General features: G+C 35.6%; 1 protein-coding gene across 3 annotated transcripts; it reads right to left on the reverse strand.

Annotated features, from left to right (window-relative positions):
* Nucleotides 1–245: 245 nt before the first annotated feature.
* On the reverse strand, nt 246–27,273 carry LOC145558343 (E3 ubiquitin-protein ligase PRT6-like). Of its 3 annotated transcripts, none has more exons than XM_081619561.1 (19): nt 26,885–27,273; nt 23,538–24,647; nt 14,029–15,137; nt 13,672–13,812; nt 11,628–11,871; nt 10,827–11,528; nt 10,035–10,229; nt 8,718–9,379; nt 7,177–7,228; nt 6,460–7,102; nt 5,177–5,385; nt 4,561–5,093; nt 3,756–3,860; nt 3,590–3,656; nt 3,320–3,397; nt 3,021–3,089; nt 2,807–2,909; nt 2,579–2,713; nt 246–505 (listed from the first exon to the last, which is right to left on the reverse strand). In XM_081619561.1, exons 1-17 carry the CDS (start codon nt 26,951–26,953, stop codon nt 2,835–2,837), a joined length of 6,063 nt encoding a protein of 2,020 aa, XP_081475687.1. In that variant the 5' UTR covers nt 26,954–27,273; the 3' UTR covers nt 246–505; nt 2,579–2,713; nt 2,807–2,834. The 3 variants fall into 3 exon arrangements, with proteins under 3 accessions (XP_081475687.1, XP_081475686.1, XP_081475688.1); XM_081619560.1 differs by having other exon boundaries at nt 246–568; XM_081619562.1 differs by having other exon boundaries at nt 246–615.
* Between the last annotated feature and the right edge of the window lie 383 nt (nt 27,274–27,656).

A 27,656-nucleotide genomic window follows, 5' to 3' on the forward strand; every position in this document is an offset into this window, starting at 1 on the left:
GAATCGGGGGAGGGGGAAGGCCTTGGATCTTGATTCTGGTATTTAGGACTAGGATTCTTTAAGGCCTTATTCTATTCACCTTACTCCCATAAATTCCGGGAAAACAAGTTTTGATAAAAGTTCGTAAGGAATGATGAAATTTAATTTATTACTAAAGTAATTTTATAATAAAACCGGACAATTTCAAATAGATATAGAAAATAAAACGCACCCTAAGGATCGAAGAGGTTAGAGACCCTGATACATGAACACATTAAAAGTTGCGACTAAAATAACATATTCAACAGCAAGCAGTTCCTCTTATGCACAATAATTTACATAGAAGCAAAGATTAACATCAATTATAAATAAACAAAATAATATTAAAAACAATGAGATAACTTTACATGGGAGCATAAAAGCTGGCATATGTAGCAAGTAATTTTTTACAACAGACCAACAGTTGCATATATGAGACATTAAACCCAACATCTCTTCACTTGCTGTAATCCTAACTTCCTAAGCCCTGCCACATAGTTGAATCATCCATCAGCATCCATAAAAGACAAGCTTACGAGTTGCATAATTACTGCATTAGACGGTGGAAAATAAAAACTACAAATAAGCTGAAGGTCCCTGTAAAAGGAAAGACAAACGAAACAGTGACAACAAACATCTTCTAAGCTAAAAATGAAGGTTGATTGAAATATAATAAAATATTGAATACATGCAGCACCATAGTACTCAACTACTCATAGATCAAAAGTTGATACAACTTAAAAAAAAAAAGGATATGAGTTAGCAAAGAAAGCCATGCTCATTAGTCATTGTGCAGAATCCTTAATAGATTGAAAGAGCACTAGTCACTAGATAAAACTCCAAAATCCCAGACTAGCAGGCCATCCTCAATTACAGTCGAATCAAGCATCAAAAAGAAAAAATAAATAAAATTTCCTCCATTACAGAGTTAACTAAATATCTCAATTTGTCTAATTCAAAACTTAATACAATATTTGCGTAAACAAAATTATCCCCAGTTAGCCCAAGTTTGTGTTTTTCTTCATAAATTTTCATCACTGTTTATAGCATTTAGAGAAGTGTGACTGGGAGTGAGGGAAAAAATACATACTTCCCCCTTGGACATAACTCGCGCATAAGTATGCAAAAAACTCTAATGGTGCACTTATTTCCAAAAAAAAAAAAAAAGGATCAAGTGATAATGAGACTTGAAGAATCATTACCAAACATCTCCATGAGATTTTCCTTGCAAAATAACTCATATCTCATTATCATTACCACCGTTCATTACTTCCCACCAAACTGGTCGTTTCATGTTTGGATTCGTTTTAACAATTGGAGGTCGTTTGATGTTTGGATTCCTTTTAACAATTGGAGAAAATGCGGAAAGCAGACAGGTTTACCAACAATTTAACTATATAGTGTAAGAACCACAAGGCCTCTCTACTGAAAACTCCACCAAACACTTATAGTTTAACTTTAATGTGTACACATAGGAAAAATAGAAGGAAAATACCCTGGTTAGATTATTTATGAGAAAATACCATGGTTAGACAGATTATTTGTAAATTACCATGATTAGACAAAAAACCCGTCAGTTTTGTCTATGGTTCGTTATACCCAAAAAGATTCTTCATTTATGTACAAGCAATTCAAAACAAGGACACCAACATGAAAAATCACTAGTCTTCAGGAGAGACCATTTAGGGAGGGATTAGGAGAGATGCATAAAGGAAAAAAATTAGCATTTTGGAAATATTTTTACCAAGCGCAAATTTTACCAAACTAATGGTTTGGGTGCATATGAGCGTCATGCCACATAACCTTTTATTGAAATGGGCAGTATAGGATATATTTGAGCTGAAAGAAGAACATTGGCTCATTTAAGCCCACTCCTCCCCTCTTTATTTACATTTATTATAGGAAAATAAGTACTGTGAAGTTCGGGGCAATAAGGGCTGCCAAAGTTCAATTCACTTACTCAAGTTTCAATTTCAGGAAAAAAAGATAAAGTTCAGTGCCAATATGGGCTACCCAATTGCAATTCACAATTACAAGTTCATGCAAGTAAAGCCTAGAGCCAATAGGTTACACTATACTAAGGGCTAATAAGCATGGATAAGTAAAATTCAAGTGAGGAGAACACAGTCACACACTCACACACCCTTAGTTGCAGGCCATAAGCTTAAATCACACCCTATCCATAATCAGCAGTTCCTTACCATGGCAGGATAGTCCACCATCTCAATATGAGCTTAGCATACTCATTGTTATCTTCTCTCTTGAAACTAGCATTCAGTGAAGAGGGTTGCCTCATACCCCACCCCAAGGCAAGCTTATGTGTCATTTTTGCAAGAAGTAAACTAGCTCATCTTAACTAACAAACTACAACTACACCCTTAGTAGTTGTTGGACTCGAAACACTAATGATTGTTATCCCCAGAAATCATACATTAGGGCATGTGGAACAGCTGCTCCCATGAAACATAGCATATGAATACAGGCAATTACAAAAACTATTACACAAGAAAAAGAATAAACAATACAAGATACGGAAATGAAAAAAAGGGAAGAACTTTACATGATTGACCAGCACGAGGGCTCTGCAGATCAAGGGTTTGAATGTAGATAAGGACCCTGCGGAATCTTTACATCTCCTATTCTCCTACCCTTTAATGTCATGTCATGTAAAATGCTCTTGCAGAATGGAACATGTCTGATATTAATCATGAATTTCAGTAAACAAAAAAAAATAAATAAATAAATAAAATAAAATAAAAATTTACACAAATCAGGATAGTAATCACACCTAGAGCTTTGAAGGACCAATTTAAGAGTTAAACCATGAAAAAGGTGCCAATTGTGGTTTGATGAAGAACTTTAGAACTCCGATCGAGGCCATGAGAAGCAACCTAAATGGAAAAGTTTTAAGTGTGCCAAAAGGTGATATTGAATTATTGTAATAAGGCATGATGGAAAACAATCAAAAATAAAGTAATATATAGAAGACTTTCATCCCTCACCATGTATGTCAAAGCTGCATAACGTTCTTCATTCAGGAACAATGGTTTGCCCCGACGCATTTCAACATCCTGCAAAGTAAAAAAGTACAAAGAGTTAAGTAATGATAACCCAAAAGTTCTCTACATTGCAAATTTCTTGATTTAAAATACATACAGCTTATTACAGCCTATTTATCTGACCTAAAGAATTAACGTGCCCTAGATAACATTGGTTCAATCCAAACATCAACATAAAGTGAGTAAATGTATTCCAAAAAGAGAAACTATATGCGCAACTTGAGCAAATAAATCTTCGGTACCTCTTCACCATATGCATCAAGGTAAGGTGAGGGCCAAGGAGCTTGGCGTGCATTTCTCTGAAGCAATATCGTTGTTTTCTATTCACAGGGGTAAGAAACTAAGTTAGCAAAAACCTACACGGCCCCAAAAAAAAAAAATTTGAGAGGGGGGGGGGGGGGGGTGGTGAGGGGATAGGCATGAAGTCCATTTAAAAAGGGAGCAATTTGACAATAGGAAGACAACTATAACAAAGAATATGTACTAGCATAGAAAAGTCTTTGAAACCCTACCCTGATTAAAAGGAATACCCCAGTCCCAGCACCACAGGACGCTGCATGAGCTTGACATCCACTTTCACTATAGAGAGCAATAGTATCAGAAAGCAGCCATAACAAAACAGTTAAATATATATATCAAAACTACTGATTCAGTAAGAATGAAAAATTAATACTGGACCTGCAGCAGGACTTCCAGGCTGGAGAGCACAGTCTACCACACAATAGGCATAAAGCAGGTTCTTCTTGCACAACTTCACAATTAGGGCATCGAACTTTTATAAACCTGAATAAGAAGGCGTCAATACATTAAGATCTTTAGCATAAAGCAGACGTAAACATACACATTGGCATAAATATACAGTTGGATTCAACAGGAACAATAATTATGGTTAAAATTAAAATAAATAATTACATTAAGGCTTAATACTAATTCAACAGCTGGATTCAACCAGAGCACCAAATATGATCACATAACGACATAATACTAGCATAATAGTAATAGCAAGGAAAGAGTTGAAGATGCAGTCCCGATCACGGCAACAGTTGTTCTGTAGTAGAAGCGGCTTGTAACAGATTCTGTCAACGCGGTGTGTGAAAATTTTCACAATGATGGATTATAGCCTCATTTACATTTGATATTAGTTTAAGTATTCTAACAACATAATATAACCAAACCTATGAGTGGTTAATTTATTTGGTAATTAGTTATGTAATTTCACATAATTAGTTATGTAATTTTGGCCAATTTTGAAAAAAAGAATAGACATATTAAGGGGGAAAACACATTCTAATGCGGCAAGTAACCACTAGATGATGGGACACAAAGCAAGAAAGACGTGATTTATGGCGGAAGTTCAAGGAGCGGCATCTCCAAAATCCATTACAGAACGACACGAATTTACTTCAATATTGTCCACGAGTATTAGTAGGCAGGGATTCGTATATAAAAACAGCAAGAATAAAGCAACAAAAAGAAAGGAAACCTCTGCACAAGATCCTGATAAACAACAGGAAGACGCATCAGCTGAAATGGAACTGCTGGAGTTGAATGCAGAACACGCTGAACACATTGATCTTCAAACACTTTAGAAAAATGATCAAACCATTTTAACATCATAGAACGTAAACCTCCATCTTTAAGAGCAATATCCAAAGGAGGAATTCCAAACATGTTGCGCAATTCATTAATCTCATCCCTATCCCCCAAATTACCAGTAGCCTCCTGACAATCAGAGATATCTAAAGATTTATCAAAGTCGCCAACCCTTGGGAGGGAAGGTGAAATTGCAGAACACTTCAGAAGTTTCCATAACAACAGACATCTTCGCAGATATGGTAAGCTTAAATTATCAATCACGTCTTTGACATGACAAGAAGGATCAACATATTTTGAAACAAAAAATTTCTTTGCAACGGCAGATTTTCCAGCTAACTTGGCAATATCAGCAACCAGGCAATCATGGAAGCCTAAATCAGTCACGTTGCATTGTGAATATGAGCAGTAAGTGAGTATAGCCTGCAGAGTTATAAAAGTATTCAGAGATGAACATGCTGAATCAACGGTTGCAGCACCTATATTATTGATTTAAGATATCTTACCTGAATGATAGAAACACCATAAAAGGTATGCACAAGAGATAAGAAACACTCTTTTGATGACAAGAATGGATAGGGCAGGCAAAATAGAATCCACATCAATGTTGAGAAAGGATCATGGATAAGAACAGGATGTGAAGCCTGGTCCCAAAATTGCATGTCAGGATATTCCATCTCCCCATTCGTATGTTTTAATAAATACAAAAGTCTCCCTGCGAAATCAAACAAATCAGAGGAAGCATGTTCACGACATAAGCTCAGTAATTTAAGAGCCAGGTTCAGAAAATGAGAGCAGTTAACTTTTCATAAAAAAATAAGAAAGCTTTAGTAAAAAGTTAGATAAATATTTTAATCAAAATACACTGTCACAAGAGACAAATTGATCACATCAAGTACAATGTACGATGCCTCTCACCATCAGAAAGCGTCAATTTTTACACAGTACAGCACGAATCAATAATGAAATTTCTTCAAAGTTACCAGTATCAAGAAACTTTACTTCTCCAGGGTCAATATCCTAATTGGTTCTGAGCCTACCAGCTTAAAATCAATGAAGGCAGAATCCAAGCAAAGAAGGGCCATGGGTCAGAAGTAATGAGTATGCTTAACTAAAATGTAAAATTATACTACGCCACCATAAAATGGCTTGACACTTTTTTTAAAGCAATTGAAATGTTCTAAAAAAAATAAATTACCACATTTCTGTGCATATGACATTAATGGAACTGATGACATTAATGGAACCGTGGAAGACCCACTTATGCCACAGCCATACCTGCACCCCAACCCCCAACCCACCAAGCAGAGAGAGAGAGAGAGAGAGAGAGAGCTCCCTCTACCTCAGGGTAAAAAAGAGGTACAAAATCAAACATCCTTTTGGGAAGATCATCAATAGGATTCAAAGAAGTACTTTCTAAACTAAAAATAAGCAGAAGCCTGATATGAAACATCAAAATTAGACCTAAATCTCCAACAAGGGAAGCACAAGACTTTTAACACTTTCAAGGTTATTACCCTTTTATTTTACGACAACCTTAACTCACATGAACACACAAGACTAGGCAACATGCAAGTGCTAATTTTTCAGAAAAAGACGAGCAATGCACTCGATTCCAGATACAGTTTTATGCTGTATACATAGGAAGGGGGTGGGGGAGCAAATATTCACTGATAAGATATGATTGATATCAGATAAAATTCCAAAAAGACAAGGGGAATGCACTCAAGTTTTAAGATGAATACGGAAATGATGGAAATATACATAGATTTGAAAGGAAATCTCTTACCTTCTCCACTGATACCTTCCCTGTGGCCCTTACCATGGGTTAGGCCACAGCAAATGGATTCTGAAAAGAGTTGAAGACCTCTAAATCTTAAAAGTAAATCAGGCAAATTTTTGCTTCTAGTACTCTGGATGATTTTCAGCAGCAATGGAAGTATAAACCCACCAGATGAGTTAAATTCATCATACAGAGAGCTTAGACCATTTCTTGCACCAAGAGAGCTCTTTCCGCAGCGAGCTGCAATTTCTGTTGAGATAAGAGAATACTTGAGAGTGGCCCACATAAGAACAGAAGGGCTCACCCTCCCCGACCTTGAAAATGTATCCTGTTTATCTGGAAAATACATTCCACTTAACAATTGAAAGACAGGTTCAAGATTAGGCCTAATCCTTCGGTTTCTCTGCATAGGCAAAGCCTTAAGCATTTCACCCCTTGAAACAGCAGAAGCTGCAGTTTGTAAAATAGACAAGGTGTATTGAAGCTGCAAGGAATCATTCTCCTTTTTTGACTCAGTCAAAGAACCAAATGGATGCACTGTAGAGATGTTGAAATTCGTAGGCTTCTCCCAAAGTTTATGAGAATCACCTGGCACAGCAGGTAGTGTAGAATTTGCAAGGCGACGACATACTGGACAGAGAAACTCACCCTGTAAAAAAGCGATAAGTGAAAGATAACAGAAATCTGGAGAAAAACAGTACAGAAGATTTTATAAAACTGTACTTGATCTGGATCAACAATATGCCCGCCTTCAAAGACCATTCTTCTTATAAGTCTGCATTACAAAATAATCAAAATAGCTGTAAATAGACCTGAGTAATAGGGTAAGCAGATGACCAGATATATAAGAGAAGAAAACTATCACCACAGAAATATACCATACTATCACCAACTGTTTTCCATGAATAAAAATTGATTGTGCAATGCACAAAACATAAGGGGAAAAAAATGAGTAAAGAAAGTGAACAATGAAAAGAAGTACATTTAATGCACTTCACTAATAAGTACAGGTAAAGGGGAGTTGAAATGTGAGTGTGTGCATGTGCGTGCACGCGCTCGCGCATGTGTGTGTGCGTGACCGCGAGCTCGCATGTGTGTGTGCATGTGTATTTGCTACTATAGCCAACCATTGACATATACAGATATAAAAACATGAATTCAGCACAAAATAAGGAAAAACAACTAAAGTTGTCTCCCAATATGTATAGTAGATATAACCTTCATGGTGGCCAGGTAACACAGCTAACATACTAAGGATAGTTTTCAAACCAGATCCATAACCCCCCGTATAGTAGATATAACCTTCATGGTGGCCAGGTAACACAGCTAACATACTAAGGATAGTTTTCAAACCAGATCTATAATTCATATCACAACCCCCCCCCCCCCCTCTCTCCCACTCTCTCTCTTCTTCCAGGATGGGAAGAGAAATCAGAGAATAAAAATTGACAACCAAAAGAAGCAAGTATGCATCATCAGTGTGTGTTTTCCTATTTTTCCTTTAAACTAGCACACTAAATTGTTTGTCACCATCTAGAGGATCACCAATATTGTATACCTCAGACAGAGAGATAGTCAATTCACTGCAGAGTAGACAGTCTATTATGAGACACCCACTGTTGTAATGACAGCGAATCAGCTATAATGAGGCAGGAGCTGAGGTCCACTTTCTCATAACATTAAGTGAGGGTTTGTCTCATCTAATGATCTGAAATTGCTAATTAAACTTGTAGCTCTAAGTGGAACTTTTCCAATTGTGCTGACATATTTTATGCTCATTGTACTAATGCCTTGAGCAACAATGGATGCTCTCATTGTAACTGTCCTAATATAGATATAATTCTCCTCTTTCTTTTTAGCTGCATCACTTTCCTAAAACAGAAGTTTCAAATTAGTTGCATCATTTTTTTTTTTTTGTTACTCTCTCTCTCTCCTACCACATGGGTCCAAATTTTTTTTCTTCACCCTCTATCTCTCTCATCTCCAAAAGTTGCCTAGGAGTCCACAATTTGCAAAGTGATGCAGCTAAAAAAACGGAGAAAGTACAATCATATAAAGAGATTTCATGTTTTCCTTTATTAATTTTGTTGTTCTTACAAAAAATACATTTTTAAACAGTTCTTCGGACATAAAATTTCTAAAATGTGAATAAGAAAAACACACGGCAAAAGGTATACTATGCATGAGTTAAAATGTTAACAGAAAAATGAAACAGAAGGGTAAAAAGTAATCACTCGGATAGTTGAACTGCCAGCAGAACTCACCTTTCTTTTAATGATGATAAATAACGATCAAGACATCCTTGATGAACTGCATGGCCGCAAGAGGAAACATGAATCCCATCACAACCCAAGGGGCGAAATTCACCATAAGACGAAATCTGCACATCAGGCTCCATTCTACGGGAATTGCTGTTTTGCAAAGGATCCCTAGACTCTTTTGTAAGAGAAGCTATATATTTCCCGAGCAACAGGGAGTCTCGGTAAGATGAGTTTGCAGCATCCTTACCCGAAGAGGATCCTTCACCATCCCTTATAAAACCAGAATCATGAACACTAACCTCTTTGTGAATAGAACAAAATAAATCTTTCTCCAATGATTCAAGGGAATATACAGCCTTATCCTTCTTCTCAGTAGATTTGCCAGGGTTTTTAATTTTTCGAAGCTCGGGAAATTGAGACTTGAGGTAATCTATAAAGGCATGAAGTTCTTCAGGGTGACCCTGAGAAGCAAACTCATCTACAGCACCTTCTACTAACTGTGCCAACTGAGAAGATGGTAAACTATCCATAGAGCTAGCATTAGCAACCGTAGCTGTAGGATCTATCCTCACAGATGTGGACACAGAGCTCTCCAGCCCATCAGACTGCCAGCCTTGTTCCCATGAAGGAGGACCTCTATCAACAAAGTTTACAATCCTAGATTTCTGTTATAATTTGCAAAAAAAAAAAAAAAAAAAAAAAAAGGAAACCTAAGTATTAATGTTTTCACCACTATTTGGAAGATTAAAGATGACAATATCTATTACTGTATCCAGCAACCATTTTAAAAATTTAATAAAACAATAAAAATAAATCTAATGCAGTTGTCTAGAGATTGTCGTATTGAGAGAAAAAGGGAAATTCTCATTCATAGCCCCTTATAATTTAATAAAACATTGGAAATTACATTTGATAGTGCCATCACCCAAGAAGAGGGAAACGAATAAATAAAAATGAAACCCGCCTCTCTCTTGATATGCCCAATGTTACTGGTATAAATGTGGGGTAGGGCGGCCATGATGGTTAAAAGTCACAGCTTACAGAATTGACCCAAAAACATGTAATGACTGTCTCTTTCTTTCTCGTATTATAATTAAGAAGGACTTGACAGATGAACTCCAACCTCCTCAACCTCCAAAAGAAGCCAAAAGAGATAGAAGTATTTGTAATTCGTATTCCAACATGATTTTTGAACCACCCAAGCAAGCCCTTTTGTTAAAGTAAATAATTAATTTGATTTTTTTTTTAAAATCCCATTAAGAAACAAAAAAAAGACTTCCATTACACTTAAAGCAATATAAGAGGATGAAATCAGCATACCTGAAGCAAAATAAGAAAAGATACTGGGTTTCTAGAATTAGGATCATGACAAAGACAGCAGACATGTGTTTCTTCGGAATCTTGGGGTTCATTAGCGCCAGCATCATCTTTCTCAAAACCAGCATCATCTGACCCAGCATCAGCTGAAGACTCCATGGTTGCCAGAAATTTAGATTGCTCAGCTTTCATTTTTGCCTGCCCAGCAAACCAAGGCAAATCATATTATGAACAACCATCACAAGAAACTTTTATGGAATAGTGATACAAAAAAGTCAAGAAAGTATCTAGGTCTATACAATGATTTATCCAAGTGAAGTTTGTAACAATAAACATTAAAACTGAAAGTTGTACAAATTAAAATTGTTAATTAAACAGCTTAGGTAAGAATCCATATTTGACAAGCTGAGACGCTGAGTTTTGTTTCCTGCGCTACTTAATCACCCAATTTCAGCAATCAGCATCTTATCATGCAAAAGTACTGAAATTGAACTTTTATTGCTCCCGCCTCCCTCCCCCCCCCCCCCCCCCCCCAACATTCCCTGAATAAACTCCACAATTTTTTTAAAAGGTCCCAAAACAAACTCCGCATATCTCTATCAAGTAAACCTTTCCCTTTCTTACACATCAAGTCATCAACCACTTCCTTGTCTCCCTCCCAACAATTTCTCTTGCATTTAACCTCTCTCTGACCATAACCAAAGTTAGTTCATGATTAACTTCATCTCAGTGCCAAACCAAAAGAAAAGTCAAGTTTATTTAAGGGAAAAAGGAAGTAGAGACATGATGTCTTACCAATATGGCAGCTTGTTGTTCTTTGGCTTTCATCTTCCTCTTCTCAGCATCAGAAGCTGAATTGCTCATTGTGTCGTCAGCTTTGTTAACAATTTCAGGAGCAAACTGCTGAAGTTTTGATACGCATTTAGAGTCTAGGTCAGCAAATTTTTTCAGCAGAATTTCTACAAGGGAAGAAATTTTGAAGTTCCCTGCTTCTATTGAGCTGCCCATGTTTTCTTTCCTGTGCATCCTCATCAACAAGACCAGAAGTGACAGTAAACTCTGATAACTAGATCCACCATGCAAAGCCACTTCAATTTCCTCAGTTGCAACATCTACTAACAGACTGCACTCCCCACAATGAGTAGATTGATGGCCAGAATTTCTCTCTAAAGAACAAATATCCAGTGCTAGAGAAAGCAAGTGCAGAGCAGTTATAAGTACTCCATCAGGAGCACGTGATTCTGTTGATCTATCCGTAAAGACAGCATAAACGAGGACAGCCCGAATGACCTGGAGAATAGTCTTGCAGGTAGCTACTCTAGCTATTCCAATCAATGGTTGATAAATATTGGTCCACTTAGGCAATTGAGCACTAAGGGCAGAAACCCCACAAAAACGAGAGTATCTTTCCTCAGCAACCTGCAAGTCTCTAGGATTCCAACATGGATGGTACAGATCTAGTTCTTTCCAATATGGCATTTGCAGAGAGTACTTTCCCTGAAATACATAGATGATAGATTATGAGCAAGGATGCATCAAATATCTAGACACAAAACAGAAATAGAAAGGGAAAAAGAACAGGAAGAAAAGGCAAACCTGATTTAATCCTGATGGATTAGAGTAATGAGCAATTCTATCTAAGACCCCCTGTAATTGATCCAGTTTCGATAGGTCCTTAGGTAGAGACTTCACAAGTTCACTGTGAGTAGCATCACCAGTTGCAAGCTTGCAAACCAGTTCTCTTTGCAGACTCTGAGATGCCGTCAGTCCACAAAATCGCCTCTCTTTGACTAGTTGAATTATTAGGGTAAGCAACTCTTGCATTAAAACAGGCTCATACCTGCAAATGGCAGTAAAAAGTAAGCCAATTTGATATATAAGATAAGACAAGCATCATTATTAAGCAAAAAAGCATGGGAACAAAACAAGCCTAAACTGAAGCAAAAGACCAGGTGGAGTCATACATGATGTCAGTCCAGAAAAATAAAGGATTTAGAAGTTAAGAGGTACTGGTATAAAATACAAATAAATGTGCTAATTTGAATTATCACTGCAGTAACTCTTTTGAAAGCCTTAGTGACACTCAAATAAAGGCTAGGACAGACAACGAACAAAACACTTATTCTAACAAGGTTGAAAAGAGTATTGAACAAGCAATAAATTAACTCAAGATTACAATGGCTTAAATCAAGTGTCTCACAGAAATATCCTTCCAGAGGTTATACAATAGGTTGGTCTGACACCTTTGGAATTAAGGGTCTACCAGAACAGAGAAAAAGAAAAAAAAAAAAAAAAAAAAAAAGATCCAGCCATACAGGTAATAATGCGCACATATATGACTAGCTTCCCTCACTCTGCCCAGGCAGAAGCCTCAACATTGGTGTTCAGTAACGACAAATTATGGCAACACAGAATAACAAATTTCACTCAACATGTTTTGTTTCCTCATAATAACTTATATGGTATAAACAAGACAAGTACTATCCTATTTATGGTCATATTCATTTGAATTAAGGGAGCATAAGCAGGAGCTAAAAGTTTTGCTCAAGATCGGTCTGTTCAGTAACTATTGTGCTCAATTTCAAATCATAAACATCTCCTTAATTAATTGAGTTGAGATCACAAATGAGCTTAGTTCCTAAACAAGCTTTGTTTAGAAAAAAGTATTATTCATAAACAAATATTGTGTTTCAAAGCCTCAAAAGTTACTTAAAACATAAATACAATATTCAGGTTTTTATTTCTATTTATAAAAAGATCTTTATCCTACCGCTCATTTGTTTTTGAAAAATATCCTTTGATGCAAATATATTATGGAAAAACAGATCTACATATGATTATATCTAAAAATGGTTGTAGTATAATCATTCAATTTTATTTTATTTTGAAAACAAACGAACTCTCTTAACGATAATAACCAAGCTATTTCATGAGCATTAACAAACGAATAGTTCATGAACGCATATAAAAACAAGTTGTTCATGAACATATATAAATAAGTAATTCTTAGTTCGTAGGGTCCCAGACCAAAGAAGGCAAAGTTAGCCTACAAGCATACAAGCGCCGCTATTAGACGAGCTTCAAAACATCAGTGCATTTACTAGATTAACGAACATAAATAAGATTTAGCTGAACTCAAGTTGTTCACAAAGAGTTTTGAGACTAGCTCTCAGCTCATTTACACCCCCATGTTAACAGAGAATCAGATAATCCATAAACACTAATATAGTTTGTCAACACAAAGACCAATTTTTTGTTTACTAGATAAATGAACATCAAGATTTAGCTGAACTCGGCTGTTCACTAAGAGTTTGAGCTCTCAGCTCATTTTTACAAATACATATATGACAAAAGGGGTACGCAAGCAATTGCACCAAAGGTCATATAATAGTTGCAGGATTAGCCACACAGGTTTCGTTCTTTTCACCTGAAATCACCTTGTCTGGAATTACCTAGGTTCTAAAATTATTTCCTGAAACTTTATTTCTCAGATGAAATGAAAAAGGCCTTTATCATTTAGTTGTATTGAAGAATCACTAGGCATAAAGGGACAATCAAAAAGCACAAGTTCATTACCATATCCAAAGAAGTGCTTCAGAAAATAAAAATAATCTCTGTGAGGTTTGAGGAGATGACATACTCACTAGAACGCTTGAGATCCAAGGCAAGGTAATTGGACAATTGAAACCGTTCTAAGATTCTTCTTACATATAGATCAGCTGGAGCAAGTGCAGCACATAGCTGCAGCAAAAATAGATCAAGCTCTAGCTCATGATCAGACCTGCAAACAAAGAAGGGAATTTTTGACAAACAAATGAGCAAGCAGTGGCAACACACAATTCCTTTATATACATGCACAATACTTGTCTGCCCATATGCTGATATGCATACACTCTCACAGCCTTACCCAACAACTTGTGCAAGGAAACACCATATCAAGAATTAATGTATAGTGTTGGATAGGTTGATAATTATTAATCCGTACATATAAACATACCAGCGAATAGAACGATACCAGTTGAAACACAATATTGCAGCATCACCATTTTTCCTCCACATACCAGCACGAACCTGGGAACAAAAGACCCTGCTTTGCAGTGGATGCTCCATCATGAATGAAGAAAATCCATAGGGATGACAGCCTCTAAGTAATTTTCGGAAGAAATCAAGGTGATCAGATGATAAAGGATTCAGATAACTGAAGTCACCCTTATCTGTCAGTACAAATTCACCATAATAGTGCCTAAGAGCCTCCTTCAAAATTAAAGATAGTAATCCATGCAAGGGCATATGTAATGATATCTCTTGTGAACTTACATCATAATCAATATCTGGCCAATCAGATAAACTCAACAAAGACAAGGCATCTTTTTCAGCAGATGTTCCTGATTCCATAGTACTCGCATCCTTTTCAATATCCCCAGTTTCCATTGGACAGGCACTTGTCACTGAGGAGCCGTCAGATGGACCTGAAATGTTTGTTCCCCTCTTGACACTCAACAAGGCTTCCTTGAACGCTGATAATTTGCAACATGAAATGTCACTACTAACATGAGATACAACATTACTTCCTGCCAACCAACCATCAATAGCCTTTGTTGATTCACATGTCAACTGCAAGACAGCAGGTATGACTACAAAATTACAAGTAACATCAAACTTCTGTGATGAAGATTCTGATGTACTATTGTCAGCAGCTGAGCTGCAGATGGAGCTTTCTTCAGAAAGTCTACCAACTTTAGCATGTCTCTGACTATATCCATCATCAGTATCTAATTTCTCTTTCTCAACAGAAGCCTCCTTATCCATATCTTCACTATGAGCAGCAGAGAAAGCACTCTTCACTAGAAGCAAATGGATGCTAGCAATAGAGTTGCACACAATAAAAGGCAGGTGTGTATTTTCAGGATCTTCTTCAATGTGGATGCTAGTCTCTCGCTTTTGAGGGTTCATGCCTTGCACTAAAGACAAAATCTGCAACCAAACTTTGACAATGTCTGGTCGTTCATGTGTCACATACTTGGCTACCACAGAATGACTAACAACAAATTTTATGTCTTCCATCACACGGCTACATGTATCAAACACACCAACCCACTTGTTAAACTGCATAAAATTTCCAAACACATGAGAATGCAAATGTAAAGCAATGTCTACTAGCTGGTTTTTTTGAAAAAATATATAACATTCCTCAAGAAAATGAAGAAAATGAAAGATGCAAAACATTCAGGCAATTAACTGAGCAAAAAAACCCATTACTAAATAAGAAAAGCCATATGCTCACCCAGCTAAACAAAACCTCGTCCTTCAAAGACGGTGATTCCAGGCATATTTTTCCTTTCTTCTACTATCTAATTTTTTTTCCTCTAGATCTTTATATCTTCTTCTTATCAGCCTTTTTTCTTCTCCTTAACTTTTCAGTTGGATTGTGGGAACACTCCCTGTGCACGCCCTTTCCGATTCTTTCCTCTCTTCTGTTTTCCAGTTTTTTTCTTCTTTTCTGCTTACTTTCCTACCTCTACTTCTATTGGTATATTTTACTACCTTTTTTTGTCCTACTCGCTTTCCGTTTATGGTTATTGCTTTTTTAAGTTCTACCCACTTTACTTCATTCCATTGTTGGCACACTACTTTTACCATCATAACCATCTCACACCTCAATAATTACACCTTTTCAAACTCTCTCTCTTACTTTATCTTACACTAAACCACCTTTTTACACCCTCTCTTAGTCCCTATTCACTTAATCTTGAATAAAATATATGCAAGAAAAAATTTCACTTCAGGAAAAATTGTTCATTTCAATATAGTAAGGAAAATTTCTATTCAGCAAAAAGAAGGTGAAGTGAACGGGGCTTTACTTTTCTTACATTCATCATCTTTTTTACATTCTCCCGCCCAATCTTCACTCTCTTACTTTTTCTAACGACCACTCATCATTTTCATATGTTTTTTAAACTACGTATCTACAGTTAATTAGTCAAACAAAATAATCAAGAGGTTATACATTTTTTCTTTTCCCACTACTCCTTTTCTTCTCCGCCATTTATATCAGGAAATAATATACAAACCCACCTGTCAAAACACCTATTTTAAATTTAACCACCCCCCCCTTTTTTTTTTTTTTATATTATCACCCACAATTAAGGAAAAATTGCTTTAAATAATCCCAACTTTCCCCCATTCGCCCAAAATAATCCCAACTTTCGATTATTTTTTAATAATCCGAACTTTAATATGAATTTGCTTCTAATAGTCCCAATTGACCGGTAACCTGTTGATTAGGTAAAAAAAAATTAAAAGTTTAAGTTACACGTGTCACCACGTAATTGGCCAATTATAAGTTTAAAAATTAACACTTAATTAACTATTTTAAAAAAAAATCAATACAAATTAATTTCAAAATAATAAATTAAAAAAAAAAACAACACAAAATTAACCCCACCCACCAACCACCTAACACCAACCCAGCCACCTCCACCACCCTTCCTGAGCCACCATAACTACCTCAACCGAAATCTCATCCTTCTCTATCCTCACTCGCCATAACTACCAATCAGAACCTTATCCTTTTCTATCCTCACTCGCCCGCCACAACCTGAACTGCAACCTACTTCAACTGAACCAAAACCACCCACACCCAAAACCCTAATTACCACCTAAACCGAAAGCACCCTTACTCAGGGTAGGATCGACTATCCGAGCCTTGATGTCCAGCCGCTAATGGTCTGCTTTTGAAGAAAGAAATAAGAGATGGAGCCGATCTCTGGGACGGGAAAGGGGTTTTGGTTTGGGTGGCGTGGGTGGGTGGATGGTTCAGGGGAGGGGGATCAGTACGGGGGGAACTGGGCGCCTGGTCAAGGCCGGAGGCGGGGGTTGCCGGGTCGGGTTGGCAGAGTAGGCGTCGGGGAGGGTGGTTGAGTTGGTGGGGTGGTTTTTCTTTAATTAATTACTTTTTTTTTCTTACAACTTTTTTTTAATTGTTTTATAATTTTTATAATTTTATTTTTATTTTTTTGTCCACTCATGTTTCGACACGAACACGTATTAAGAAACTTGTTATAAAAAGTTTGAAGACTTGCTAGGACCATTAGAAGCAAATTCATATCAAAGTTTGGATTATTACAAAAATAATTAAATTTTGGGATTATTTTGGGCAAATGAGGCAAAGTTGGTATTATTCTTGTCCATTTTTCCTATAATTAAAAATGCTAGATTTCAACACCCTTTGCCAAACCCCCCGCTTATTAATTTCCCACCCCTTTTCACCTTTATTTCCACGAATTCTTCTTAATCAATACTATATACTAAAAGACACACCATCGATGACACGTGTCATCTCTTGGTGTGTCCTTAGTTATTTTTATTATTTTTTTTTATTTAAAAAAACTACTTATTAAGAAAACAAATCATTTATAAAAAAAAAAAAATTATTTTTGTATACATACTCCATATTAATGTAGTAATTTTTGTATACATATTCCACATTAATGTGGTATCTATTATTATGAATATAAATAGAATTCAAAAATCTTTTTAAAAAAGTTTTGGCAACTACAAGCCCAAAAATATATTCTTAAAATTCTTTCAAAAAAAAAAATATATTCTTAAAATAATTTATAACGTATTTTTCAACAAGAAAAAAGATTGCTTGGATTTTTAGCCTACTTTTGTTTTAGTTGTGTATTAGAAACTCATGCAAATACAAATCAACCTATCACATACTTTTATTATTTCTCGACTAATATATGATTATAATTCTTATCAATCAATAATATATAACTACATATAATTATAGTTACCGTGCATGGCACAGGATCTAACCTAGTTCACTACTAAATCCCTACTCTAACCTCCATTGAATTCATACAACCTCTTGTCAATTCCTTTGATCTCCCTTACATTAATGAAATTGTTCTCTCTTTCTCTCAACTAACCTAATATGGGGAGAAATTAATCTCATCAAAACCATAGAAAGGTCGAAGAATAAAAGCGCTAAAACAAAGGGTTTTTTTTTTTGAAAAAGTGGGAGAAATAGGAAGTGTGAGATTTTGGGTTGTGAAAGTACGGATTTTTCAAGGAAATTTGTGTGCAGTTGAAGCGGAAGCAAGAGAGATGAGAAATTAGGACACCAATAATCAGTCGTTGCATTATTGGCACAAGCGGCGACAGAAATTTAGGGTGGAGGGCGGCAACTATGGTGGCAATGGGTGGTTCATTGGAAGCACGCAGGGGAGTTCACATTCATTGTCTGAGAATCATGTGCGATCCAATCATTAGGTTAATTGTTGTTGAATATGTGGTGAATTGCTCCTTTAATTGCTTAATTGTTGAGTGAAGTAGTTAATTTGAGTGGTAGGAGAAATTAAGGTTTATGTAAATGAAATTGAAGATTTCTTAAAGTTGAAATATTATTGCAAAGAAATCATATTCATATAAGGTTTTATACATTTAATCAGTGTTTATTAGTTTATTAGCCATTTTACTGTTGTAAATCGTAGAAAAAGGAAGGGTAGTTATAAAAGTGGGACCCACGGCCGAAAACATGACCGGAATCCAACAACATGTGATGAAATCTAAGTTTTTCTCATTTAAGGGGTGGTATTTTAAAATGCATCAAAAAAGGGTGGTTAAATCAAAAGAAGGTATTTTAAGGGGTGGTAAGATACAAAATTTTCTTTATATTAGCTTAAATTTTATAATTCAACTTTCTTCCTATTTATTATGATGAATGAAGAATCCAACACATCTTCTATAATTCATTAGATTTGATTCTGGCTAGGAACCACGACATAGAAAAAGATAATTTGGCATTGTAGACATTGTGTTGATTGACAAAGGGAGGAGCACATCTATTAAAGCAACTCTTGGTAGAAGCCTAGAAGGTTTCAGAAATGTGGCTAATTACCCTAGGTGTATTCTAGGCATGTGAGGGAGGAGGTGAAATGACTGAAATCCTTTATGTTATCAAATGGCTAACGACTTAAGCTAGGTTAATTTTTAATAATGCCAAAATATAATAAACTTGATGTTGATGACATTTGATAAGGAAGAGGTGGATTGTGTAACATTGAACTCGGTAAGGGTAGCTCGGGTCAAATAAGTTGCAAACCCGTTGGATATAAAGGGGCCTACGGCCATTTTTCTTGTTACTAATCCCAAATATACATTGATACGAAGAAAAAAAAAAAGCAATGGCATCTTTAGGGTATGTGATAACCACATTAAATAAAAATGGCAATTTGGTAGTTTTGCATTTAATGCAGCTACTTTTGATAGTTTAGAAGTGATAGAAAAAACAAACAACAATATGGTGAATGGTCCCAGATTAAAGCCAATAAGTACGCATGGGTTAAGAAATTCTCTCCAATTAAAAATAGATGACACTAAAACCAAACTTAAGGAGCAAAATCAGAGGGCAACAAATGGATGTAAAAGTTTAAACAACAAATGGTGTAATTAGATAGTCCAAAAAGATATTGTGAACTTCGGCTTAATGTTAGAGGACATTATATTACTTCCAAAGGTCAAAAATGCTTGAGAGAAGAAAGACTTTAGAACAAAAGAGGAATTGGCCAAATAAAGTGTAGGGGAATAAAGTAGCAACCTTTAATTGAGAATATATATACCAATAGCTCTCTTTAGAACGTGATGAGTAAGGATAAAAGTAATCCGATTAACACCAAACCGAATTAGATGTTTTTTTTTTTTTTTTTTTTTTTAAAAAAAAAATAAAAAATAAAAAATAACAGTTTGGCTTCATATTGGAAAGTTTAAAAGTTTTAGATTTTCGGTTTTGGCCAAACCGAATTTTAGGCCAAAATATGTAAGCTCATCTCACCCTTTCACATAGACCCTTCATGCCTTTAATATATATAAACTAAAAACAACCCTAGCCCCCATACTTAGCTACTCTCTCCTCTATTTGCTACTCTACTTCCTCTCTCTTCTAGTCTTCTCCCACTATTTCTCCCATTTGATCTCATGCAACTTCTATCTCCTCTCTCATTATCTGCTCTAGATTAAGCAACTATTGAGCTCCTCTCTCTCTCTCTCTGAACTTCAATTTGAACGGATTAGTCCACGCCATGTTTCAAAGGGTTCTTTATGATGAAATAGAGGTTGAATGTAAGGAAGCAAGCAACAAGCCAACAAAATCTTTGGGTTTTTTTTATGTAATTTGTATGTCAAAATTATTGTTCAAAGAATTAATGCCATAAAAAATAATGTTAAGATTATTTGTCAAATTATGCATTGTTAATATGTCTTCAAAATCATATAATTTACTTGTTAATGTCGCAAACCTAAAATTAGGCTAAAAAAATATGATTTTCGAATGGATTTAATTTATGTATAAGAACTTCGGTGCGATTTGGATTTGGATTGAAAAATCTAGAACCGAATTATTTCAGTTTGGGCCATAAATCAAACCAAAAACCGAACTTTCACCCCTTATGATGACGAGATTCACAATTGTAAAATCTCACGATTACTAGATTTGTAACATCACTCATCACTCTTGATCAATTACAAAACAAAAGAATCCTTTGAGAACATAAGCAAAATACTTCCAAGTGGACAAATGAAGGGTGGGGAACCTCTCTTTTGAATTATACCTGATTAGTCTGAGGAAAAAAAAAAGGCACCTATGGAATGTGATTATGAAGCCCTAGATAAAGAAAAGGAGGCTACTTCTAAGACTTTTGCAATGGGGAAAGAGCACAGCAATTCAGCACACAAGCCTATATAAGCATTAATAAAAGATGGGATTTTCAACTTCAATCTCTACATGTGATTGGTTACATTCTAAATCTAGAGAAATATTGATAATCCAAATCAATAAGTTTTTAAGGAAGTATTAGGAATTGTATGATTGCATTACAAGGTTGATTTCGAATCTTGAAACTCAAGACAAGAAACTTACATATTTAAAATTATATGCATTTATAAATGTCACCGGTCTTTTTGGTCATCATATGGCAATTAGGCAAAGGAATACCAAATTAACATGTAACAAGCTTATAAATATGTAATAAAGATTGAAATACAATCTTAAAAAATTACTTTTTCTTTTTTTTGGAACGGATCTTTAAAAATTACTTTAAAATTAACAATATTTTAATTTCAAAAGTAAAGTGGTGGTCTTGATTTGGATCTCCTACTTTATAACCCCCTTTAGCCTCACTTGTAGTGCTACTGCCTCCTCCTAGAGGAACTTAGGGTTTTTTAACTTGTAAGTTGTAAGTAGTTTTAAATTTTAATAATTTAATTTACAAAATTACATTATCTTATTACTTTATTAGATGATTTAACGAAGAAAAAATTGTTTTTAATAATCCCACCTTTTGCCAATTCGCTATTAATACACCCACCATTTGATTACTCTCTTCGTCCCCTAATACAAAGCCTCATTTTCTTTTTGGGAAAACCAAAATACAATGCCTCTTTCTATTTAAAGGTTGTATTTTTTTTTTACATTATTATCCTCTTTTTATGAGTTGTCATTTTTTTCCTTTACTGTTTTGTAATTTAAACATCAATTTTCAACACTTCCTCTCTCTATCTCTTCAATTATCCACAACTACTTTTTCTTTCTCTCTATAACCCCACATGCACATATGTACTTTTAATCATTAGCTTTAAAGAATTTACAATTTTATTAATTCCCGCGCAAAAACCAAAAGAGGTTTTGTATTAGGGGGCGGAGGAAGTATTATTTAATAACCCCACCTTTATAGGTCATTCTCTTTTATTGGTCCTAACCCGTTGGTAACCAGTTTTGATAGATAAATAGGTTAAGTGTCACTTTGCAATTGGTTCAAAAGTTAAATTAAAAAATCGAACAAAAACTTAAAAATAAAACAAAACCTTTAAAAAAAATTAAAAAGAAAAATTAACCAAACCCACCCTAATCCCAAACCCCTCCCCTACGCCGCGAACCCCCCTTCCTTTCCCATGTACCCTCGCCGTGACCACTAACCTAACAAAAAATCCACCCCCTCCATTCCACCACCACGAAACAGCCTCCCCTCTTTTTCCCACACCTCGTTTTGTGGTTTTTTCATGGTGGGGGAAAAGGAGGGGGACTGTTTCGTGGTGGGAAAAGGGAAGCAGTGGGTTTTTCATTAGGGTTTAGGCATGGTATAAAAATGTGGCCGGTACGTCGCGATTTGGCCGGTTATACCGAATTTCAAGCCTACCGATCCGAGTTTTGCCGCTTTGACACGGTGTTTTTAAAAACGTCGAAATTTTAGCCGATTCAACCGATACAAAGTAAATTTCGCCCGCATTGACCGATTTTATCTCACAGCTCGTTAATTTCCAATGAATTTCTTGCTTTATAAAGAATGAAATGGGAAAAAATGATAAAACAATGGAGAAACCTCCATTAGAATCAAAAGAGTTCTTTGCTGAACTCGAACAGGAGAAAGAAAAGAGATCTGACTTTTTTTATTTTAAAAAAATCCATAAGTGGGGGTAGATGGGGATAGTGGGGCAGGTTTTTTGTTTTTAACCAAAAAAAAAAAAAAAAAAACCTAAACATCCCCACGTGGAGGTACTTAGCCAAGTTTTTAACTTTACTTCTTTTTTTTTTTTTTTTTGGTTGAATAGGTATTTAACTTTACTTTGTACAAATGTGTACTACTTTTAACTTAGTGTAATACTTCTTTCAATTTATGTTTAGTGAAATTCGACTATTATTTAGGCTAAAAAGTTTAAACTATATTGATTAATTATAAAATTTAATTGTAAAATAAAATCCTAAAATATAGTTTTTAGTTTAAATAAATTTTAAACAAAATTCTGCCGCTACAACCGCGACCTAGCCTGCGACTAATGCATCAATTCCGTTACCGTGATACCGCAACCGTTTCCGCGAACGCGACCGATACCGTGTTTTTATTCTATGGGTTTAGGTGGTCGTGGTGGGGGTAAGGAGGAAAGGAAGGGGGTCAAACGGCAATGGAAGTGGGAGGTGGGGAGAGGGTGCTGCCGGAGGAGAGATGGCGGTGGGGGTTGGCTTGAGGTTATTTTCTTTTTTTTTTTTTTAACATCGTTTTTTATTATTTAAATAATTTTTATGACCAATCACGTAGTAACACATGTAATTTAAATCAAAATAAAAAAAATTTACCCAATTTACAAGTTACTTGTCACAAAGGACCGGTAGAATAGAATACCACATAAAGGTGGGATTATTAGATATTAATTAAAAGGTGGATTATTCATAGCAAACCGACCAAAGGTGGAATTATTAAAAGCAATTTTCCCTTTAACTAATAAGATTTACTACTATTGGCACAAGATAATACTAAATGGATCATATCCTAATAAGCTTTCAATATTTAACTCACCCTGTCCCCAAAACTAAAGAGTTTGAATCTAATTATACCAAAAAGCTGGCATGTTCATTATTCTACACTAAACAAACCAGGCTCATATCACGATGCATATAAACGCAAAAAAAATACAGCACAGAAATTTAATAAACTAAAAGCAAATTACCTGAAACTGACCATCTTCTCCACAGCAAGAAAAGAGAATTTCACCTAGACATTCCAGAAGCATAGCCAAAAGATTCCGTTCTTTAACAAGGTATGGTATTAGTGTTGGCACAGTTAAAATTTGCACAGAAAATGTTGATATTAGAGGGTATTTCTTAAGAACATTATCACTCGATGTCCTTAGAACCTCAGCCACAGGAGCAGGGTAATAATCAACGAATGCCTTAGCAAACTCAAGCTTAAATATGGGTTCAGCCAGAAGTTTCAATAGCAACTCATGCAACATCTTTGTGGCATCATCACCTAAGAACCTCTCAGCTCTTGCCAACATATTTAGTAAATCAACTGTGTCACACAACCGCTTAGAAACAAAACTCAGCAAACTTTCACTTTGATTGCAAAAATCAAGAAGCATCTCCACCACAACATAGGAAAACGCATTAGCTACTATTCTTGGATCGGTGTCATGTTTGGTGACTGAATCCCCTCTCAACATGTTTTCAACAACTGATAACTTACCTTTCCAACACCTGAGAAGAAGATCTAATACTGGTCCAACTGAATTACCAATCTCATCTGGGAGAGGTTGTATTTGTTCTGCACCTTTGTGCTTTGAACAGAAGCCCTCTCGTTTCCAGGCAGTCTCATCACCACAATCACAGCAACCCCCTCCAGTATATATGATTGAATAGTCATGATTCTCGTGATTTCCATTCTGGAAACATGGAATGCAGATTGCACAAGTTGGATCATGCTCACATGTTTTACACCGAAATGCTAGATCATTCCTCCCCCAAACAGAACCACACACACCACGCTGACCAACATTCAAACTAGCCAGGTTTTTCAAAGCAATACTCGGTTCATGTTCAAACATCAACCACTTAAGCCAAATCATGCTTTCATTATAGACATCTTTCAAACTAGGATGACCCAGAGCCTTCTTAGACCCAAATTTCTTTTGACCAACCACTCCTTCAATATCTGTGTCTGTAGGCAAAATGGCTGAGACTATATCAGGCAACAGATGCTTGTTGAATTTTATGAAACGAATCAAACCAGACTGAAGATCTTTAAGATAATCCTCAGGAACTCCAATTACTGCCAGTCTCTGTCACAGAAGACAATAAAAATTTTAAAGAATGCGAAATCAAGATGAATGTACAAAAATACATGACCAGAAGTTGTGTGTGAGCAATTGTGTGCAAGTAATTGTGCCAGAGATAATTTGATGTTTTATTTTAAACAGAGCTGAAAGTGTCACAATAGCACATCTTTCTTGGGTGTGAAATAGTAGTTCAATTGATGTTCTTCACATTTGAAGAGCACAAGCAGATATCAGCTTAGGCATAGGTTTGCAAGTGGCTCATTAAACCTTTGACACTCGGCGTTTGTGGATCATTATTGAGTGTTGTGCCAATGGCTTGATATAGAGAGATTCAAAGAGCAAGAATTTCATGTTGACACTCAGGGCCTCATGAGATAGAGTTGTCTTTTTGGTTTCTCTGAAGTTCTCATGCATCAAAGACTTTCTCGCCAAAGTGCCATTGGCACTCCCCTTTGACTCTTTCCTGATCCTCTTTAAGGTAAAATTACTACATTATCACTTAGGGATACAACATATATATTTTTTATAAATGGTATTATGGAGACACCTTCAACGCAATAAGGGTTAGGTAATTCCCATCTCCGCTAGGGCAGGAACCTTGTGAGAAGCACTGATGCAACAAAAAGATATTTCCACTGCAGATTTCATATCGTTTTTAAGAAAATGGTACAGGTTGTCAAATCGACAACCTAAAAAAGAGACTCTAAATATTTCCACCACGTGTAAGGCAAACCTTCTCCGCATGCAGGAGACATTTAAAAATTGACAATCCCTCATCAGCAAAAAAAAATAAAATAAAAAATAAAATTTTAAAAAAATCAGAGCCAAAACTCCTTTGAAATGCATAACTCATATTTTTAATTGACAATTGATATCACTTCTGAACATTATCAATAATACGATAACAGAATTACTGTGTGAACTTCAAACTCCTTTTTTTTTTTTTTTTTTTTTTTGGTTACTTATGCAGACTCTTGTTTCTAGGAAAGTTGGTACAACAAAATAGTAAGAAAGAGCAAAAAGATGGGCGGGTGAAAAAAGGATGGATATAGTAAGAGATAGTGAGTGGAAAGATGCAAATACTATCAGCTAAAATGGTAAAAGTTTGCTAAAAAAAGCAAAAAGACCCCAAAATGGAAAGTGGTAGAATACTACAACAAAAAAAAAAACAAAAAAAAAAAAAAAAAAAAAAAAGACAAGGGGAGTACAAGATTACAATGTTTCTTATCGTCATGGCCCACAGCTCCATAAAGATCATTTAACCAAAGCTCATACTACATTGAATTGACCTACAACTTATCCAACCCATTTCAAAATTCCTAACATCTCCAAGCTCCACCCCATTCTAATTACAAATTTAGCTTTAATACCCACATAGAGCTTTTGCATCTATTGTGTAGGACATTAAAGTGTGTCAAACATGACTATCATATCAAACTTTGCATTTTTTTTGGTCCAAAATAAGACTGCAAGTGTCCATGAAAGGTATGTGTCTAACAAACCTAAGAAAGTAAGAATCAATCCCAAGATTCTATCTAAAATGCACGAGAAGAAACATGCACTGAAAAGCACCAAAATTTCGCCACAAGATAAACTGCAGCATCATTTCAGTAGAAATAGCCTCAGTATTGTCAATACATATGGTTATACTACAGCCAATCATGGTACAAAACAACCCGACCGTGTTTCATTCTAAAATCTCACTACAACATCATAGAGTGTCAAAATGTTAGATCATGTTCGTAAGCAAGTGCACGATTACAATCAGCCCAACATATCAACTACACCGCCTTTATTTCCTTATTGATACAACCAAACTCCGACTTATGTCGTGTCGAGTAAGGAATATTAATGGCAACTATGTAAGCAAGCTACAAATACTTCCATAATGTCAACAAATGTCAGTGAAACTGAAAGCCACAACCTTTGACGCCAATAAATGACGGTTCAGCACGATACTTGCAGCCAGCAAAACAGCTAAAAATATGCTAATTGATTATAAAATCACTCTTCAAATTTGATAATAATTTAACTTCAGATTCCATAATTAATTAAATTAGGTATGACTGAGTATAGAATTATTCCAAAATGTTATTTAATAATTTCAAATTAAAAAAAAAAAAAAAAAAAAAAAACCAAAGTCTGACCAAAAAGCACAACATTATCATACCGTTTACCAAAAAAAAATGAATTATTGAAACAATTCATCCAATATTCAATCAATAATAAAACCACAATACCTGAATAATCCGATGACGAGGAGAAAGAGACGGAGACGATGAAGACGGCGAAGGCGAATCGTTGTCCATTTTGAGAAGCTTAAGTAGCCAATCAACACAGCGACAACAGTTGCCGGATCGACAAGTTTCGGAGCCGTCACTACCCAGTATTGATGATTGCTTTTACTTCAAACATCCAATTTCCGACCAGATTCGCCGGTGACAGAGTTTGTCGCCGACAACAACAACAACCGTATGCGGTGGTTGTAGTAAAAATGAAGATGAATTGATAATGATGATGTTGATGTTGTTGATGATGATATTTTGCAGGTTAGAGAAACTAAGGAAAGAGAGAAATGTTTGTGGGAGTTGAACGAATCTACGTTTTCGGGTTATTATGGATTTTTATATTTGTGGGTTGTGGTGGGTTGGTTTGGGTCATTCTAGTAGGATTTTTGTACTGTAGGTTTTAGAGAGTTAAAAATACGCATATTAATGGATAATCTCTCTTAAGTCTAAATCCTGATTTATAATGTGAATATGGTACATTATATCTATCTTCTCTCGTGGCTAAAATCCTCTAAAATTTAGAATGTACATGCGGGGCCGTTTCTGAGATTTCGGGGGCTCATGGGCGAAAGAATTAATCAGGGCCCTATTATATTTAGACATTTTTTGGTTAATATAGAAGAGGTATTAAGAGTATTCGAACTGCTAACTTAGGAGTACAACAAGTACTCACAAACCGTTCCTTACCACCAAGCTACAAAGATATTGATCTTAACAAAAGCAT

The sequence above is a fragment of the Chenopodium album genome, chromosome 9, assembly GCF_948465745.1.
Source record: "Chenopodium album chromosome 9, dcCheAlbu1.1, whole genome shotgun sequence".
Classification (NCBI taxonomy): Eukaryota; Viridiplantae; Streptophyta; class Magnoliopsida; order Caryophyllales; family Amaranthaceae; genus Chenopodium; species Chenopodium album.